The sequence below is a fragment of the Chanodichthys erythropterus genome, chromosome 13, assembly GCF_024489055.1.
Source record: "Chanodichthys erythropterus isolate Z2021 chromosome 13, ASM2448905v1, whole genome shotgun sequence".
Lineage (NCBI taxonomy): Eukaryota > Metazoa > Chordata > Actinopteri > Cypriniformes > Xenocyprididae > Chanodichthys > Chanodichthys erythropterus.
Genome location: NC_090233.1, coordinates 46,659,208 through 46,677,519, shown reverse-complemented (window position 1 = coordinate 46,677,519; position 18,312 = coordinate 46,659,208). Strand labels below are relative to the sequence as shown.

The 18,312-nt window shown below is 37.8% G+C and overlaps 2 protein-coding genes across 3 annotated transcripts in view; both read right to left on the bottom strand.

Moving 5' to 3' along the window:
• The window catches only part of cert1a (ceramide transporter 1a), a 32,447-nt gene extending 27,013 nt beyond the window's left edge, over window positions 1–5,434 (bottom strand). For both annotated transcript variants that reach the window (XM_067407618.1, XM_067407617.1), the window contains exons 1-2: window positions 5,006–5,434; window positions 3,019–3,153 (exon numbers count right to left, since the gene is read on the bottom strand). In XM_067407618.1, coding sequence (XP_067263719.1) covers window positions 3,019–3,153; window positions 5,006–5,092 — 222 coding nt within the window. In that variant the 5' untranslated portion in view covers window positions 5,093–5,434. The remainder of the gene's footprint in view (window positions 1–3,018; window positions 3,154–5,005) is intronic.
• Window positions 5,435–6,366: 932 nt separating this feature from the next.
• On the bottom strand, window positions 6,367–17,911 carry arsk (arylsulfatase family, member K). Its single transcript, XM_067407191.1, has 8 exons — window positions 17,538–17,911; window positions 17,196–17,325; window positions 16,931–17,090; window positions 16,526–16,808; window positions 12,675–12,846; window positions 12,370–12,594; window positions 11,272–11,487; window positions 6,367–7,371 (listed from the first exon to the last, which is right to left on the bottom strand). The coding sequence occupies exons 1-8, from the start codon at window positions 17,652–17,654 to the stop codon at window positions 7,097–7,099; spliced, it is 1,578 nt and encodes a 525-aa protein (XP_067263292.1). The 5' UTR covers window positions 17,655–17,911; the 3' UTR covers window positions 6,367–7,096.
• Between the last annotated feature and the right edge of the window lie 401 nt (window positions 17,912–18,312).

Sequence of the window (18,312 nt, the reverse complement as noted above, 5' to 3'; positions counted from 1 at the left end):
AATAATCAGGAAATTTTTATTAGAAAGTGAACTAATCCTTTAAAGGTATTATCCAAAAAAGCATAATAAGGGCTAAAACTATAATCTAACTATAATTTCATGCATTTCACAGTGGACATACCTTGTAGTAGGCTATAATCTAACTATAATTTCATGCATTTCACAGTGGACATACTTTGTAGTAGGCTAAGTGTTTTCTGCAGGGGTAGTGGGCATGTAGTATTTGGGACACACACAGATTTTGTAGAACAGCTCTTATCAGAGACAAGAGCATCTTGTCATCAGATCATCTCTGTTTTCTCCTCTACAAAACACAATGAAATCAACCGAACACAGAATTCCAGAGGGGACTCTGGGACCAGACCGGCTTCAAAGTGGGTCTTCCAACCGGATTCATGCAGCCAGAATATCAAAACTGGATTCTACAACAAACTTTTGAGATCTTGATCTACATCCAAACAACCTGTGATCTTTAACGGTGGGCCTTTAGTCAAGTTCCCTTTTTTTTAGACCCTAATAAACAGCATAAAGCCACCTGGGCCACAAGCATTGTGAATCTATCTAAGAGCAGTACTTTTCAAGCACGTTCTTTTTTTACACATGCCCATTTTTATTGGAACAGTCAAAGCAAGAACTGCTCCCAGATCACCCTTTTCACAATAAGATATGCGATATGCACCATCCGTCACAGGACGTTCCTGTGGTTCTGCTCACCCTGTTCTAATCCTCAAGACTCCTTCAATTCACTCAATACCAGAACAATGTAGCAATAGTGCGTCAACCTAAAGACATACAAAGCAGCTTTGTTGGACATTTCCTTGTAGTCTTACTGCCAAGACTTCTGTCCTTGAACCACCTCCACAACATGCAGCAGTCCAGCTCACAGACATACAGTGCAGCAATATAAATTAAAATAACTATTCTTTTTTAATTTAAACAAGATTTGGCTAGTTCATTTTTGACGCCAAGTTTACTTGACTTTTGAGAGAATACATTAAATAAATTGCTTTGGGCAGAAAACATGATCTTTCTGACAAACAAACAATTGAAATTCATCACTTTGCACAGAAAATAACCTCTGATAAGTCAAATCACATATCCAAAGCAGCTTTAGTAAGTAATAAACAGTGTTAATGTTACAAAGTTCATCGATTACGAAATGACTTTAATGTCAGCCACTAAGCAGCTCTACAGAATACAGAACAGTGTCATTATGCAGCCCAAGTGAGTTCAATATTGATTCAATTTAGTTCAATAACAGTGTCAATGTTGAAAAGTTATTCAATTATGAAACAACCTCAAAAGCAGTTATATTTGAGATAACCGCAACAATTGTGCAGTTTAAATTTCAATCACATTTTGCCAAAGAATATAAAAAACACTGTTGTAAAATAGGTTTGTGGGTTTAATCAGACTGCATTTATTATATTATATTAATTTTTACAGCATTAAAAGGTGCCCTATAACTTTTTTTTAAAAGATGTTATCTAAGTCTAAGGTGTCCCCTGAATGTGTCTGTGAAGTTTCAGCTCAAAATACCCCATAGATTTTTTTTAATTCATTTTTTTAACTGCCTATTTTGGGGCATAATTAGAAATGGGCCGATTCAGGGTGTGTGGCCCTTTAATTCTCGTGCTCCACGCCCCAAGAGCTCACACTTGCCTTAAACAACATAAAAATAGTTCAAACAGCTAATAAAACCCTCAAAATGGATCTTTACAAAGTGTTCGTCATGCAGCATGTCTAATCGCTTAAGTACAGTGTTTATTTTGATGTTTACATTTGATTCTGAATGAGTTTGAGGCTATGCTCCGTGGCTAACGGCTAATGCTACACTGTTGGAGAGATTTATAAAGAATGAAGTTGTGTTTATGAATTATACAGACTGCAAGTGTTTAATAATGAAAATAGTGACGGCTTGTCTCCGTGAATACAGTAAGAAACGATGGTAACTTTAACCACATTTAACAGTACATTAGCAACATGCTAACGAAACATTTAGAAAGACAGTTTACAAATATCACTAAAAATATCATGTAATCATGGATCATGTCAGTTATTATTGCTCCATCTGCCATTTTTTGCTATTGTTCTTGCTTGCTTACCTAGTCTGATGATTCAGCTCTGCACAGATCCAGACGTTCTGCCCTTGTCTAATGCCTTTCATAATGTTGGGAACATGGGCTGGCATATGCAAATATTGGGGCGTACACCCCTACTGTTACGTAACAGTCTGTGTTATGTTGAGATTCGCCTTTTCTTCTGAGGTCTTTTAAACAAATGAGATTTATATAAGAAGGAGGAAACAATGGAGTTTGAGACTCACTGTATGTAATTTCCATGTACTGAACTCTTGTTATTTAACTATGCCGAGGTAAATTCAATTTTTGAATCTAGGGCACCTTTAAAGTAAATCATATGGGCCTATTTTATTATAATTTTTATTATATTATATATATGATTTCAAGTAAAAAAACAAAACAAAAAACATTAGGCTTACAGACATGAAGTGACATGAACAAAACAGAATTAAATCGTTAATCGCAATTAACTGTATGACAATTAATCTTCGGCACAAAATTCATGATTGTGATAGGCCTCTTCAACAGAACAATATATATTTTTAATATTAATTATCTTTTAAGGCCCATGATAATGATAATTCCATAAAGAAGTCGGGTGCAGTCTTGCAGGATGTTTAGTATGGGTTTAGTATGGATCACACTAGGATGTGTCTGTTTAAAGTAAGCAGAGAAGTACCCTTGTACTTTCTACTCAACCTCATGTTCTGCTTTGTCCACCTGAAACAATCAGGCTGTTCAAGAGAAACCCCCAAAACAAGTACGACTGCTTCCCATGGCAATAGCAGATGGATTTACACTGCATGACATACAGGAAGCGTTACTGCTCAAACATTTTAACACTGTAGTACATATCAGCTCTTTGCAAATCATATCACTGTGAAGTCAAGATAAGCCTTTGATAATCATACAGGTAAACATAACAGAACAGCCTCACCGTGATGACAGCCTTGCTGAGACAGATGGACCCTCTACAGCCGAACTCCTTCTCATCTGCTGACCTGTAGTAACTGAGAATATTGCCCTTCAGTGCAATCCAGCGGTCCTGCCATCCATGAATGTAGTTAGTCCACTGGAGACAAACAAAGTGTTTATCATACTTGATATCACATGGCTTATTGTTATCACTGCATGACTCCACATACTTGTAACATAAAGATTAAACCTTCCTGAAGGTTCAAGGCTTCAAAGTTCAACAGGTGACTTTCAGTGTTGGGGAAAATGACTTTTAAACGTAATGCATTACAAAATTGCGTTACTCCCCAATACACCCCATTACATTACTTTGGTGTTACATTTTCTCACCTTGGCTGGGCTTGCTTGTTTGTTTTTAATAACAATGACAAAAAAAATTATAATTTTGGCAAATGTAAAGGCCCTTTCACACCAAAAGTGAAATAAATTAGCCTCAGGCTGAAGTAAATGCAAATTCAGGCCTGTACAGCAGAGAGCAGCTCAAACAAACCAACCAACCAACCAACCAACCAACCAACCAACCAACCAACCAACCAACCAACCAACCAACCAACCATTCCTGAATCCGAAGAATCGGACGCAGGGGAAGAAAGTTCAACACTCTTACTTCAGCAATAATAAAAACAAAAACAAACAAACAAACCTTAAACAAATGTGATGTTTTTCTAAAGTAATGTTTGCATATTTGTATGGTTGAATTGGATCACTGAAGGTCAGCAGCAAAGACATTGCTTAATAAAGTGAGATTAAATACAAAGTATGTGTGTCATTTACAGTAACATTTAATTACTGCAGGTGTGTGTCATATTATGAGTTTGCATTTGAAAGTTTTTATTCATTTTGAGGAATAATAAATCTGTTTTTGTGCAAGTGAGATGAATAAATGCATGCTCACATTTAATGTAGAACTACAATATTGATCATGTTTACACAGCGTACTAACGGCTCTGCACCGGATTTCTCTCAACATGGGGACAAAAGAGGTGTCAGTCATAGAACAACAAAGTAATCTGCGTTACTTATTTGAAAAAGTAACTCAGATATTTCATTGGAAATTTAAAGTCCCCGTGAACCGGAAGTTGCAACAGACTTTACTTCAGTGTTGTGACATATTTCCAAGTGATACAAAATGTTGAATAGAGGTTTGTAATGTTTTACTTTACTAGTTACTTGAAAAACCTGACTATGTAACTCATGTTACTTGTAATGTAATGTAATGTAATACTTACTTGTAATGTAATGTAAATACCCCCAACACTGGTGACTGACTTGCATACATTATTCAAACTACAATAACTGTTTTTTTTTTTTTTAAATCAAAATTTATAAGTTGGATCCTCAGAATGGAAAGTAATTAATGTTTGCTAATCAGAGAAAAAAAGATTCAGTGAAAAAGTTTATTGCATGCTCTAAAAAACATTCCATGATTCGCCTCATAAAACATTTGCAAAAGACATTTAGAACCTAAATATAAATTTCACTTACAATAAAAGCTCCTAAATTGAATAAAAAAATAATTATGTTTTATCAAGTCATTTATTTTCAATTACATTTAATATATCTACCCATTTATTCATTTATTTTTTAATCTCTGCAGGTTTGGTGCTCCATACACTGTTCATGTCTGAAAGCAATGATTCTCCTGTATGAGTTATTGACCGTTCGAACCGATTCAGTCCAATTCGTTTTGATCGACTGTCACAAAACCGGTTCAGTTGGTTCATTAAAAAGATTCTTTAGGAATCGGACATAGCTCATGTTACTGATAGTACTGGTAGAGCATAACATGCACAATCACAAAAAAAAAAAAACTCCCCAAAAGCGGCGTTTTAGCGATATTGAAGCAAACGAAAGTAACTCACTAAACTTATGTCAACAACACCAACTAAAATTACTGTTGAACACTAATACAAGTTGGAAAAACTGTAGTGTTTTAACAGTTCTGTTACCTTGCTGAGCTTGCCGCCGAGCTCGTCCAGCAGCTCTGACTCCGGGTCCAAATCCTCATCTGAACCCGACGAGCTGCAGTCCGACATCAGGAAAGATTATGAAAAATTCCGCGAACGTCCTGTTATCAATTTTAACTAGATTGTGATATGAATTAAACAGACACAACACCAATACTAGCTTTTAAATCGCTTAAGGTCTGAGGTAAAAAAGTGCCAGGTGTAAAAGCCCATCCTACTCCAGTATCAAACAAATGACGACATGCGGCGACGAGTTCAATATATCGATAGAGTTTGTGTCTTCAGGGCCACTCGCTTGATCCGTACTCCAAAGATTCACGTGACTAGTGTTGCAATATAAGTAAAACATCAATACTGCACGTCTACAATAAACTGCGGGTCTGACACACACACTGTCTACTGTCGCCTGTACACACACGATTCACGTTTATCTTCTGGGTTTTAAAGTTTTGGCTTTTTAACATCACCCCCTTTCGGTAGTACAAAGTATTACAGAAACAATGTTTGATCTCCTGCACTTGTTTACTCCAGGATTCTGTCACAAAAAAAAAAAAATCACGTTCAAAAACAAAAAGAGTACACAATTATTATGTTTTTGGACATGGTACCATAATAATATCATGACATTCTAAGTAAGTGCCATGTAAATACGATGATATATGGATATTATTATTTAATACCATGGTATGAATATCATATGATGGCTGTGGAAACAAAATAAAACAAAAAATAAAAGTCATAATTCATCTCAAGATAAAGCATATTTGTAAAATTTTATTTATAATTTATTGTAATGCATTATATTATTAAAGTTATATTATTTCTTGTTTTATTTTCTTATTTATTTGAGGATTTGTTCAAATATTGTATTTATTTTTATGAATTGTGCAGCACTTTGTGTCAACTTCTGTTGCTTTTAATTAATTGGACTTGACTTGGTCTTTAAAGCTGGCAAGCTTTCCTATTAAGAGAGTGAAACAGCTTCTTGGGCAAGAAAAAAAATGTAGGGCAGGACTTGATTTTGTCCATCAGGAACTGATTGGTTTGTTGTGCATTGCTATGGTTGTGATGTCATGTGAGTGACAGGTTGTCCCGCCCTCATCATCAGAGAAGAGATGTGGCTACAAGAGGGAGTTTAAGTTATTTGGAATAAAGATTATACATAAATTAAATAAATAATGATTTGCACAGATAAAACATTTATAATAAATACTGCAAAATTCCAAAAAAAAAAAAAAAAAAAGAATAGTCCATTTTGATTTCCATGGTGACTTATAGAGATATATATATTTTAAAATTCCCATCACTGTACCACCATAGTACTTTTAGGGTAGTGCCTTTATTTAAATAAATATATCCATATCTTTAAAAACATTCAAAATGATCAAACCAGATCTTTAAAAGTTTATTTACAAGAAAAACAGAGTGCAATAATTTAAGCAACTGTAGTAAATACAGTAAGCTCTTTGTGATGCAAACTGTTTCAAGTACACTATCTGGGGTGCGTTTCCCGAAAGCATCGTTGGTGAACCATGGTCGTAAGTCCCATTGAACTCTATTGGTAACGACCGAACTTGCGACCATAGTTCGCTTCGGGAAACGCACCCCTGAGTAGCCTTGACTAAGGGGGCGTTTACACGACACCATTTTCAACTAAAAATTGGAAAACTTTTTGTGTTTTGGGGGCCTGAAAACGCAAACATTTGAAAGGGTTTTTGAAAACTATACTGTTAACATGTCCATGTAAATTACCAAAAGGCAAATTTGTCATGATGTCATGCGCATTATGTGTTCACTCTATAGTCATGTGGTATTTCTTTACAAAGTGACATCGCCAACTACTGGCCTGGCATGAATAATACAGCATTTTTAGTCGTCTTCGCAGATCCGTGTGAACAGGGATTGTTTTGACAACGTTGTCGTCTGTGCGCAAGAAACGCAAAGGAAAAACTTTTTTGTTTTTAGTGCATTGTTGTCGTGTGAACGTACCCTCATGCAGACCACATTGTTCTTTTGTTCCAAATATAAGCATGAATCGTCTGTGCTGATCATGGGCGGCTATAAACCGAATGGTCAATCCAACCCTAATAGCCATTCCTCAATGTCTCTCTCATAGGACTTGGCATCTTTTTTCCAGTCAATATGCCATCGCAGGTTGGCTATGACCTGAGAGTAACTGTCCCCTAGACTTTTCTTCCATTCCAGAAACTGCTGCTTATTGTAGCGGTGAACACTTTGGGAGACACTGGGGTAGTCCAAAATTTTGCGTATCTGCTTGTCCAAGTCCTGACATACATCAGGAAAATGTGATGCAACATTTCTCAATTCTGATTCATCTTTGGACAAGTCTGTGGAAAGAACATTGAAATCATTAACTTAGGACAGCTGTGATATGAAAAACATCATAACAGGAACATCACATCCTTGTTGTGCAGAATACTATGTCAAGAACATATGTTTGATTAGATATCTTCAGCATACAGTATCTCATAGAAGTGAGCACACCCCTCACATTTTTGTAAATACTTTATTGTATCTTTTCATGTGACAACACTGAAGAAATGACACTTTGCTTCAATTTAAAGTAGTGAGTGTACAGCTTGTATAACAGTGTAAATTTGCTGTCCCCTCAAAATAACTCAACACACAGCCATTAAAGGTGCCCTAGAACGTTTTTTCACAAGATGTAATTTAAGTCTAAGGTGTCCCCTGAATGTGTCTGTGAGGTTTTTTGGGGCACCAAAAAGTTATTTTGGGGCCGCAGCCTGAATCGGCTGAATCCTCATGCTCCCTGCCCCCGAGCTCTCGACTATAAAACAAAGTTCACACAGATAATATAACCCTCAAATGGATCTTTACAAAGTGTTCGTCATGCATGCTGCATGCATGCTTCGGATCATGTGAGTATAGTATTTATTCGGATGTTTACATTTGATTCTGAATGAGTTTGATATAATGTTATCATGGATCATGTCAGTTATTATTGCTCCATCTGCCATTTTTCGCTATTCTCCTTGCTTGCTTACCTAGTCTGATGATTCTGCAGTGCACATCCAGATGTCCTGCCCTTGTCTAATGCCTTGAACATGGACTGGTATATGCAAATATTGGGGGTGCACATATTAAAGTGGTGATGAACTGAGAAATCAAATTTTCCTTGAGCTTTTGACATATAAGAGGTCATCATACTATAAGAATATCCTGTCAACTTGCGTTGTTTCTCTGTTATTTAACGATGTTTAAATTATAGAAAGAAAGCTCAAAGAAAGCCCCCTTTGCAATCGTTGGAGCAGCGCGTGCTGAAGCTTTCAATCAAACAGCGTGAGTTTATCAGTGACTGACGCACAAAACTCCCGTTTTATTCAACGAATCTCTTAGTTATATCGTGTTTGCACTGTTAGTGATGATAAAAGCATTTGTTAGTATACAGAAATTGAGTTGCAATGACGAGATCACTGCTTTCATGTGCTCAACATGTCTGTGATCGACTACAGTGTTCATCTCTGCAACCTTTCATGCCATGATCTGAATATAATGCCATAGATCTAAATGTAATGCAACACTTTTCACGATAAGTTAACCTTAGAGCTGTAATAGTAAAAACACGCTAAAAGAGAAAGTAATACTTGGATATTTAGATATGCAAAGATGTCAGCCAATCACAGCAGCCACGCCCCTTAAAACGGAGCGTTCAAACCAGAGGCTAAAATCAGGGTAGGAAAAATGCCTTTTATTTATAAATTGTGACAATTTTGGATGTAAAAAGCATACTAACATTATAAGTGCACCCCAGGAAACATTATAAAACAATAAACCAAGGCAGTTCATGACCCCTTTAATGATCCCAACTGTTACGTAACAGTCGGTGTTATGTTCAGATTTGCCTGTTCTTCGGAGGTCTTTTAAACAAATGAGATTTATATAACAAGGAGGAAACAATGGTGTTTGAGACTCACTGTATGTCATTTCCATGTACTGAATTCAACTGTGCCAAGGTAAATTCAATTTTAAATTCTATGGCACCTTTAATGTCTAAACCGCTGGCTAGAGGTCTGCACGGGACTGTTTTTTTTTTTTTCGTCCTGCTCCCGTCTGCTCCCGCAATGGTTCTATTCTGCACGAACCCACTCCCGTTCCCGCCTAAAATTCACTCTGTGTTCACCCGCTATCCGCATATAGTAATTTTCTTCCCAACCCGACGGATCCTGCTAAAGATCGTTTCCAGAATCTCATGTTTAAACTTCCCCTAAAGAAAGAGAGTGACTGGGGATAACAAATATAAAATGTTGCATATATACAACATTTGTATTTGTTATTTGTCTTTGATGCTGTCAACACCCTAATGTCAGAGAAAAAAGAATAATAGGCTGAATATCACAGAGAAAATTAAGCTAAATTAAATAGCCTGCATCACTCAAAACTTTAGGCTAAGCCAAAATTAGATAAACGAAACTGTCGGCTTACTAGCTATACTGCAAAATGAAATATTTTTTAACATCCACGCAAGAACACACTGACGCTGACTGACGGCCATTTCAGAACGTCTTTAATGCAAAGAACATATCTTGCCAGGTTTCTCGGGACAGGGAACTGGTGACTGTGTGAACGCCACCACTGCAGACAGTTTTGTTCACTTCAAGTTCAAGCACAGATGCGCTGATGTCAAAGCATCTCGGGATGAGATGTTGTCAGACCGCCTGCTCCCGCCTAATGTACACTATAGTTACCGACCGCAATCCGCCTTTCATTCAAAATTTAATCCTGCGCAGCAAGAAATCTTATCGGGGAATGCAGACCTCTACCGCTGGCCACAAAAGTGAGTACACCCAAGTGAAAATGTCCAAATTGGGCCCAATTAACCATTTTCTCTCCCCTGTGTCATGCGACTCGTTAGTGTTACAAGGTCTCAGGTGTGAATGGGGAGCAGGTGTGTTAAATTTGGTGTTATCGCTCTCACTCTCTCATACTGGTCACTGGAAGTTCAACATGGCACCTCATGGCAAAGAACCCTCTGAGGATCTGAAAAACAGAATTGTTGCTCTACATAAAGATGGTGTAGGCTATAAGAAGATTGCCAAGACCCTGAAACTGAGCTGCAGAACGGTGGCCAAGACCATACAGCGGTTTAACAGGACAGGTTCCACCCAGAACAGGCTTTGACATGGTCAACCAAAGAAGTTGAGTGCATGTGCTCCGCGTCATATCCAGAGGTTGTGTTTGGGAAATAGACGTATGAGTGCTGCCAGCATTGCTGCAGAGGTTGAAGGGGTGGGGGGGGGGGGGGGTGTGTCAGCCTGTCAGTGCTCAGACCATACGCCGCACACTGCATGGCTGTCGTCCCAGAAGGAAGCCTTGTCTAAAGATTATGCACAAGAAAGCCTGCAAACAGTTTGCTGAAGACAAGCAGACTAAGGACATGGATTACTGGAACCATGTCCTGTGGTCTGATGAGACCAAGATAAACTTATTTGGTTCAGATGGTGTCAAGCGTGTGTGGCGGCAACCAGGTAAGGAGTACAAAGACAAGTGTGTCTTGCCTACAGTCAAGCATGGTGGTGGGAGTGTCATGGTCTGGGGCTGCATGAGTGCTGCCGGCACTGGGGAGCTACAGTTCATTGAGGGAACCATGAATGAGCAGAGCATGATCCACTCCCTTCGGAGACTGGGCTGGAGGGCAGCATTCAAACATGATAACGACCCCAAACACACCTCCAAGACGACCACTGCCTTGCTAAAGAAGCTGAGGGTAAAGGTGATGGACTGGCCAAGCATATCTCCAGACCCTATTGAGCATCTGTGGGGCATCCTCAAACGGAAGGTGGAGGAGCGCAAGGTCTCTAATATCCACCAGCTCCTTGATGTCGTCATGTCGAGTGGAAGAGGACTCCAGTGGCAACCTGTGAAGTTCTGGTGAACTCCATGCCCAAGAGGGTTAAGGCAGTGCTGGAAAATAATGGTGGCCACACAAAATATTGACACTTTGGGCCCAATTTGGACATTTTTTTTCTTAGGGGTGTACTACTTTTGTGGCCGACGGTTTAGACATTGATGGCTGTGTGTTGAGTTATTTTGAGGGGACAGCAAATTTACACTGTTATATAAGCTGTACACTCACTACTTTACATTGTGGCAAAGTGTCATTTCTTCAGTGTTGTCACATGAAAAGATATAATAAAATATTTACAAAAATGTGAGGGGTGTGCTCACTTATGTGAGATACTGGAACTATCATGAAAAAAAAAACTTACTAAAAAGCTGTGGAGGAACGGTCAAACCATCTGCATATGTGATGTACTTCCATTCAGCGATCCTCAGCATATATGTAGAGGCGTTGGCATTGCAACCATGATATTCACTGAGCACCCAGCCAGGATGAGGCTCAGCTGAATGAACGCTGACCTCAGAAACCAGAGGGATCAGCGAGTGACCACTGAGACCCCCTGGCTGTGGAACACCAGCAAGATCTAACAAAAACACATACAGAGCAGATGGAAACAGATGAAAACAATTCCAGGGTATAATTCCATCCCGAAAATCAAAAATTCAGGAATTACAGAAAATGAATCTTTTTTTCTTTTTGCATTTCTTATTTATAATTTGTTATATGTGTTATGTTATTGAAATTATATATTTTTATTTCCATTTTGCATTTCTTATTCATGTTTTTGAGAGAATCCTCTTATTCTTACCAAGGTTATATTTATTTGATCAAAAAGACAGTAAAATGATAATATTGTGAAATATTACAATTTAAAATAATTGTTTTCTATTTGAATATATTTTAAAATGTAATTTATTCCTGTGATGACAAAGCTGAATTTTCAGCATCATTACTCCATACTTAGTTACAAGGTCACATGACCTTTCAGAAATCATTCTTACATGCTGATTTGCTGCTCAAGAAACATTTATTATTATTTTCAATATTGAAAACGATTGTGCTGCTTCATATTTTTGTGGAAACAATGATACTTTTTTCAGGATTCTTTGATGAATAGAAATTCAAAATTAAAGCATTTTATGACATCAGAAATGTCCTTATTGTAATGTTCCCTTGCTTAATAAAAATTACAGTACTTTTTTCAACAAAAAAAAAAAAAACCAAAACTTTTTTGCTAGTTTATATACTCATGGTAGCAACTGATTTACATGTAAGCTAAAAACATATATTTTTGTATAATATACATTCAAATGGATTTTGTTTTGGGCTGTAGTATGAACCTTTTTTCTTCTTCTTAACATTCACCCAAATACCAAGCCATGCTTTATTTTGAGTAACTGTTAACAACCACAAAGAACCTCAGCCTATAACAAAACAACATATTAATACTAGTCCCCAGCCTTACCAAGCACAGAGGGATAAATGTCCACTAGTGATACAGGTAGACTGATTTCAAAGCCAGACTTCACCCCTGGGCCCATTATAAGCAGAGGGACATGAGAGCTGCCCTCAAACATGGACATCTTATAGAACTGCCTGTGTTCCATGGCTAGATCCCCATGATCTGAAGTGAAGAGTACGACTGTCCTGTTCAGTAAGCCAGTGTCTCTGAGAACAGCTATCACCTCACCTACAAACACAGAATGACAGTATGTCATTACATCAAATCCAGTGACAAAACAACACTTATAAATGCATCTGGCTGCTCACCCAACATGCTGTCTGTTTCAGCACACATAGCATAGTAAAAGGCTCTTATGTTTCGGATCTCTTCTTCCGTGAAGTGGTCACTGCAGTTTTTGGTGAAGGTGGAATAGAAATCCACAGGGTGCATATCTTCAAACCGCAACCACTTCGGAACGGACACTTGATCGTAAGAAACCTTAGAGAGAAAACACGATCAGTGTCACAGTAGCTTAGAGTTTAGATTCTCTGCCCGAGCCCAAGCCCGGACTCGGCCCGACCCGACCCGCGGGCCGGGTCGGGCCGATATTTCCCGCCACCGTCCTCGGGCCGGGTCGGGCCGGGCCCTTGATAAAGCACGTCACGTGTCATGCGCAGCGTCTCGTCCACTCGCACTCGCAGTCTCGCACGCGTGACGCATCACACCTGCTGTGCGTGCTGTACTATTCAGTAGCTTAAAGCCTCGTTTACACTGCACGCGTGTGCGGCACGTTACGGCTGCGACGCGGCTACCGGAGCTGATTCGCGGCTACTCTAGTCAATGCTCGTGTTTACACCAGCCGCGCTGCGGTGCGTTTGAGAAGCGTCCCAGAAGGGGCTCACTGCGCCGCTTCGCTAAAGATAGGCGCCTCGCCTATTTTTGACGCGCAGCTCAAATACAAAAGAAAGTCAAAATAATCCTGTAAACTCCTGCTGATATTTCACATCACTACAATGACAGAAATTGAAGACAAGAGATTCGAAGTTGAAAAACTTGAAATTTCTTTGTTTTTGTTGTCCATAACTGGAATTTTAAGTGTGTTAACTTCATCTGTATGGCTACAGCAAAATAAAGTATGGCATAGCAATAAACACAATCAAACTGGACAAAATATAACCATTTAGCCATTAAAAACATGAAAAATTTAACGAAAACAATGTTGGCCAGGCAAAGTGGTCTCGCGAATCCAGCCGCTTTGCTTCTGAAATGCTTCTGGTGTGAGTTGACACCGCTCAGAGGACGGAACAAAACCTTGTCGGAGCCATACGAACAGTGTAAACGAGGCTTAAGTACAACACGGAGCTTGAAGAAGCAAAGAAAAAAATTAAAACAGGAGAATTAACTTTGAGCAAGTCTGGAGGAAAATCGGAGGTATGGAAACATTTTAAATAGTTTTAATAAACAAACAATGCAGTTTACATGCTTCTTCCTTGTCGTATTATTCATTAAGATAATAATTAATAAATGCACGCACAATTATGATGCATAAATGTTACAGATATGTTTACTATGCACAAACAAATGCTTTTCAACTTACATGTGCAAAATTCAGAATTAAATGAATGTGCTGCAATTTGTACAAAAAGAGAGTCTTTAGTCTACGTGTTTTAGCCATTAAATAAGCGCATTTAGTTTCAAGTTTGTTAAGTTTTGTTTTGAAGAAAGATTTTCTTTAAAGTGAATTTCGTTTAGTATAAATTGTATCTTAATTTTAATACATTTTTAATCATCCAATTACCTGGATTTAATACATAAAAAGCAATATAGCAGACAATGTAATTATGACATGGAGGCGCCGGCGCACCGCGGTCACACACCTTTTGAAACTGGTAACACACGCTGTCACCGAATTTACAAATGTACATCTTGCTTGTTGCTCACACACATATGTTGAAATAACAATATGTTGAAGTAACATTATTAATAATAATTAATCTTTAAGAATATTTGATTGAATGCTGAATGTTGAGCTTGTTCAATTTAATAAAATTAAAACTTTAATTATGATAATTAAAATAATTTAATATTTAATATTGAGTGGCCAATTTTTGCTCATTTATTAATAGTATTTAGCTATATAATTTATATAACTGCCCAGCTCCCCCCTGTAGCCTAAATGATCTAGCGCAGCAGCACCCGCATTAAAAAAAAAAAAAAAATCTGGCGCCGCCCCTGGTTATAACGGCCCACATATTAAAAATGGTCGGGTTTAAATCGGGCTCGGGCTCATAATTACAGTGGACGTGTCGGGCCGGGCCGGGCTCGGACACAACGTGCTCGGGCTCGGGTAGGGTCGGGCTTGATTTGTTGGGCCCGATCTAAGCTCTACAGTAGCTCAGATAAACTTCCTGTGGGACTGACACAGTTATTAGCGTACCATGCTGTGGACAAAATGACAATTATAATGAACCAAAATATACAAACATAATATTGTGTATTTGTAATAGTGTTATTTTTAATATTATGTATATACTATTCTAGTGTTGGTTAATATTTTGAATTGGCTCTTATTTTGAAATTTTCAGTTTTAATTTTAGTAATTTTTTTCATGTGCTTTTGTCATTTTTATTACTTAAAAAAAAAAAAAAATCTATTTAGACTTTAGATTTATTTTTATTTCATTTTTAGGGCCCGAGCACCGATGGTGTGAGGACCCTATAGTAATTGCTCGGCCAATTCTTCTTCTTCTCCGAAATGAATCACAGTTCTGAGGTCCTAAACATGCTCGAAAACTCATGAAACTCTGCACACGTGTCAGAAGTGGTGAAAATTTACATCTGATATGGGTTTCAGAATTAGGTGTGGCAAAATGGCTCAATAGCGCCACCTACAAAATTTCAAAATTTCAATTCCAAACTTCACATGTTTGATAATAGTCCTGGCCTGAAGACACTACAAGGCAATATTCAGTAACAGTCAAATTGCCACCTGTTGGCAGCAGGAAGTGTGGCACTTTGAAATGACCTGGTGAGCTCATGTGCGAGGGCCCTTTCATTGCTGCTTGCAGCTTTAATTAGTTTTAATCATTTTAGTTCTACAACTTATATATTTCAGTTAGTTGCCAAGGCAGGTTTTAGGTTTAGGTTTTATGTCTAATATTTATAATTTAAACTTTATTTCAAATACTGAAAACTATTTTTAATAGTTTTATTTAATAATAACACTGAACACTAATTAAAAATGTGAACTGACCCGTTTTCTTAAAAATGTTGAGTTTTACACCAATGGTTTACAAGTATAAAAGTGTCACTCTTTGGATTTAACACTTGAAATTGTTAAACCAGGGTCATTTTAATTGTGGATAAACATAATCCTGGGTTATCCTGTTCACACTATTCATACTTTACCCTAAGACAGTAATTAATTTTGTGTTGACAGACATGATTTAAGATTTCATAATCTACATTTATAAGCCCTGGGTTGACATCTTATTGCCTATATTAACACATTTACATTTATGTTTCAATATCTGTTTGTCCATTTGTGGAAAAGTTTCAGCATAAATCCACTGTCTTAAAGGGAGAGTTCATGCAAAAATGAAACATTTTGTCATCATTTTCTCACCCTCCTGTATGAGTTTCTTTCTTCTGTTGAATGCAAAAGAATTCTGAAGAATGTGAGTCACCAGACAGTTGCTGGTTTAGAACAAAATGATGACTATCATTGACTAAACTATCCCTTTAAGCCTTCAGAAACAAATTCAAAAGACAACGACAATTTTTAGAATTGTCTTCACTAAAAAGTGTAAATAATTCTATTTTACTTTTTCATGTTACTTTTGTCTGTCACTGAATTGAATCTAAACACACTGCATAAAAGTTTTTGCGATTGTAAAAAGTGCATGAATATTTTGAGACAAGCCTTGTTCACTTTCTGATTCTCTGGATTCAAATCCCATGATTAAGTGCAGCCATGATTAAAATCATCCAATTTGAATGAGATTCTAACATTTACAGATTTGGTGAGAACATGCGATAAATAATTTTTCTATTCATGAAGCTGTGTTTGCATGCCACCCTCATTGAGATTTTTGCCTTGCTGGATGTTCACACTTTTTTCTTAATTCTTGATGAACATTTACACATCATCCATCCCTCCGTTATATCAAGCAACTTGCCTTGTTTAGCCAATACGGGGAGGTACGGAAGGTGGAACCCCCAGCTGTGGGTCCCAAGGAGTCTGTGCGGTACGGGTGGGGAAGATTCAGACCCAGGTACAGTGCAAATGGCTGAGCGAGAGATGCAGCAGTGTGCCGGATCCACCGGACCGCAGCGTCAGTGATGTTCCAGTCTTTAGTCATTACCCTCTTTGTGGACGTATCACCCACCAGATCTGTGACTGGACGGCCCTCTTGTCTCAGCAGGAATGGAACATCTCTGGTCCACGCCTCCACACGATTACTGAACAGACAGGTGTTTATAGAGATCCTGAGTAACCACAAGTGTACTAGAAAGTGTTCAAATACATTTTGCCTTCATATGTATTGTTTCCAAATACATTTTTGGGGCTACACAAGTATCACCTGACAGAGTGATCTCCTGACGTGTAGTCTAGTTTCCCCATGCTATAAGTGTGGTATCCTTTATTTCCTAAGACATCCATCCATGTAGTGGCATTGGGATCAAGACATTTATAGTTGTTCCAGGCTTGAGTCAAATGAACAAATTGTCCGCTCCACATAGCTGCCAACACAAACATACACTTAGGGACATCAATATGTTTACCAAGTTGCTGTAATGCAGGTGCACAATAAATATCAATACACAAGAGGCTGACTAATACCCTACCTGCCCTTGAGGGACAGCAGATGGGTGAGTTAGTATACGAGTTGAGAAAAACAGCACCCATTTCCCTCATGTAGTTGATGTAAGGCAGCTGTACAACTTTATTTCCTGGATGAAAAGTTAACCTGCCATCCTTCAGAAATAAGAAAACAAAAGTCATATAACACAGATTCTGTCTTAAAACATAGAGAATTGCCTACATAAGCGTTTACTTTCTAGTTAGCCAGCTCTCTAGGTTTTGAAACACAGACAGTATTTCTGCAAAGTTAAACCGACTGGAAAGTTAGTTAATGGGTACAGCTGACACGTGATTTAAAGTATTATAGTGTAAAATGAGTAACTTACGAAGGCATCAGACATGAGCATGACTATGTTTGGTCTGTCATGTGATGTCCAGTTCGGATACATGCAGTGAGCGTTCATATGACATATCAACACTAATAACACACGGAACATGAGCATGTTTCTACAACCAGATGCCAGCAGAGTCTTAAAAACTACTTTTAAAGACGACGAAGGTTTGAAAATGAGACTTCTTTGTGTCTTCTCTCCTTATGAAGCGATGACCGCTCTGCATATCCAATGAAATCGCGCTATCACGGACATGTCCATTTACGCATAACATCAGAAGGCCGTATTATGTCGGTTTAGTTACTATTTTCCCTGAGTAATCTGTAATATGCAAGTTCATTTTTAAAGATATCCCTTCATCTTTTCCTTTTCCGTAAACAATCAGGTACAAATCGCCACCTACTGGACAACATTCAGTACTGCCGTAGACAAAATTCATGAGTGATCCTATGAAGGAAATGTATTGAAATATAGAATTTAAATTATTTCGAATTTGATGCGAGTAGATTAAAACAATAGCCAGTAACATGCATACTGTATGCCTATACTATTTATAACCATACTTATTAGCAAATAATCAACTGCATGTAAACCGGAGTTTTGCACGTATATTGAATATATGTTTAAATTAAAATGGAAACATTTTTTATATTGTAATAGGTTTTACATTTTTTGTAAGAAAAAAAAATGCATCCTTGGTGAGCATCAGAGACTTCTTTCAAAACAATCAAAAACTACTACAGATAGAGAAAATATAGCAAAGAGAACA

Bases quoted from the DNA above. Each gene is read 5' to 3' on its own strand.
- arsk (XM_067407191.1), bottom strand. From the start codon at position 17,654: ATGCTCATGTTCCGTGTGTTATTAGTGTTGATATGTCATATGAACGCT. The intron at 16,809-16,930 runs GTGATACTTGTG...CTGTCTGTTCAG, and splicing joins TCAGGAGATCACTCTGTCAG to TAATCGTGTGGAGGCGTGGA. The intron at 7,372-11,271 runs GTAAGTTTTTTT...TTCTTTCCACAG, and splicing joins CGTTCCTCCACAGCTTTTTA to ACTTGTCCAAAGATGAATCA.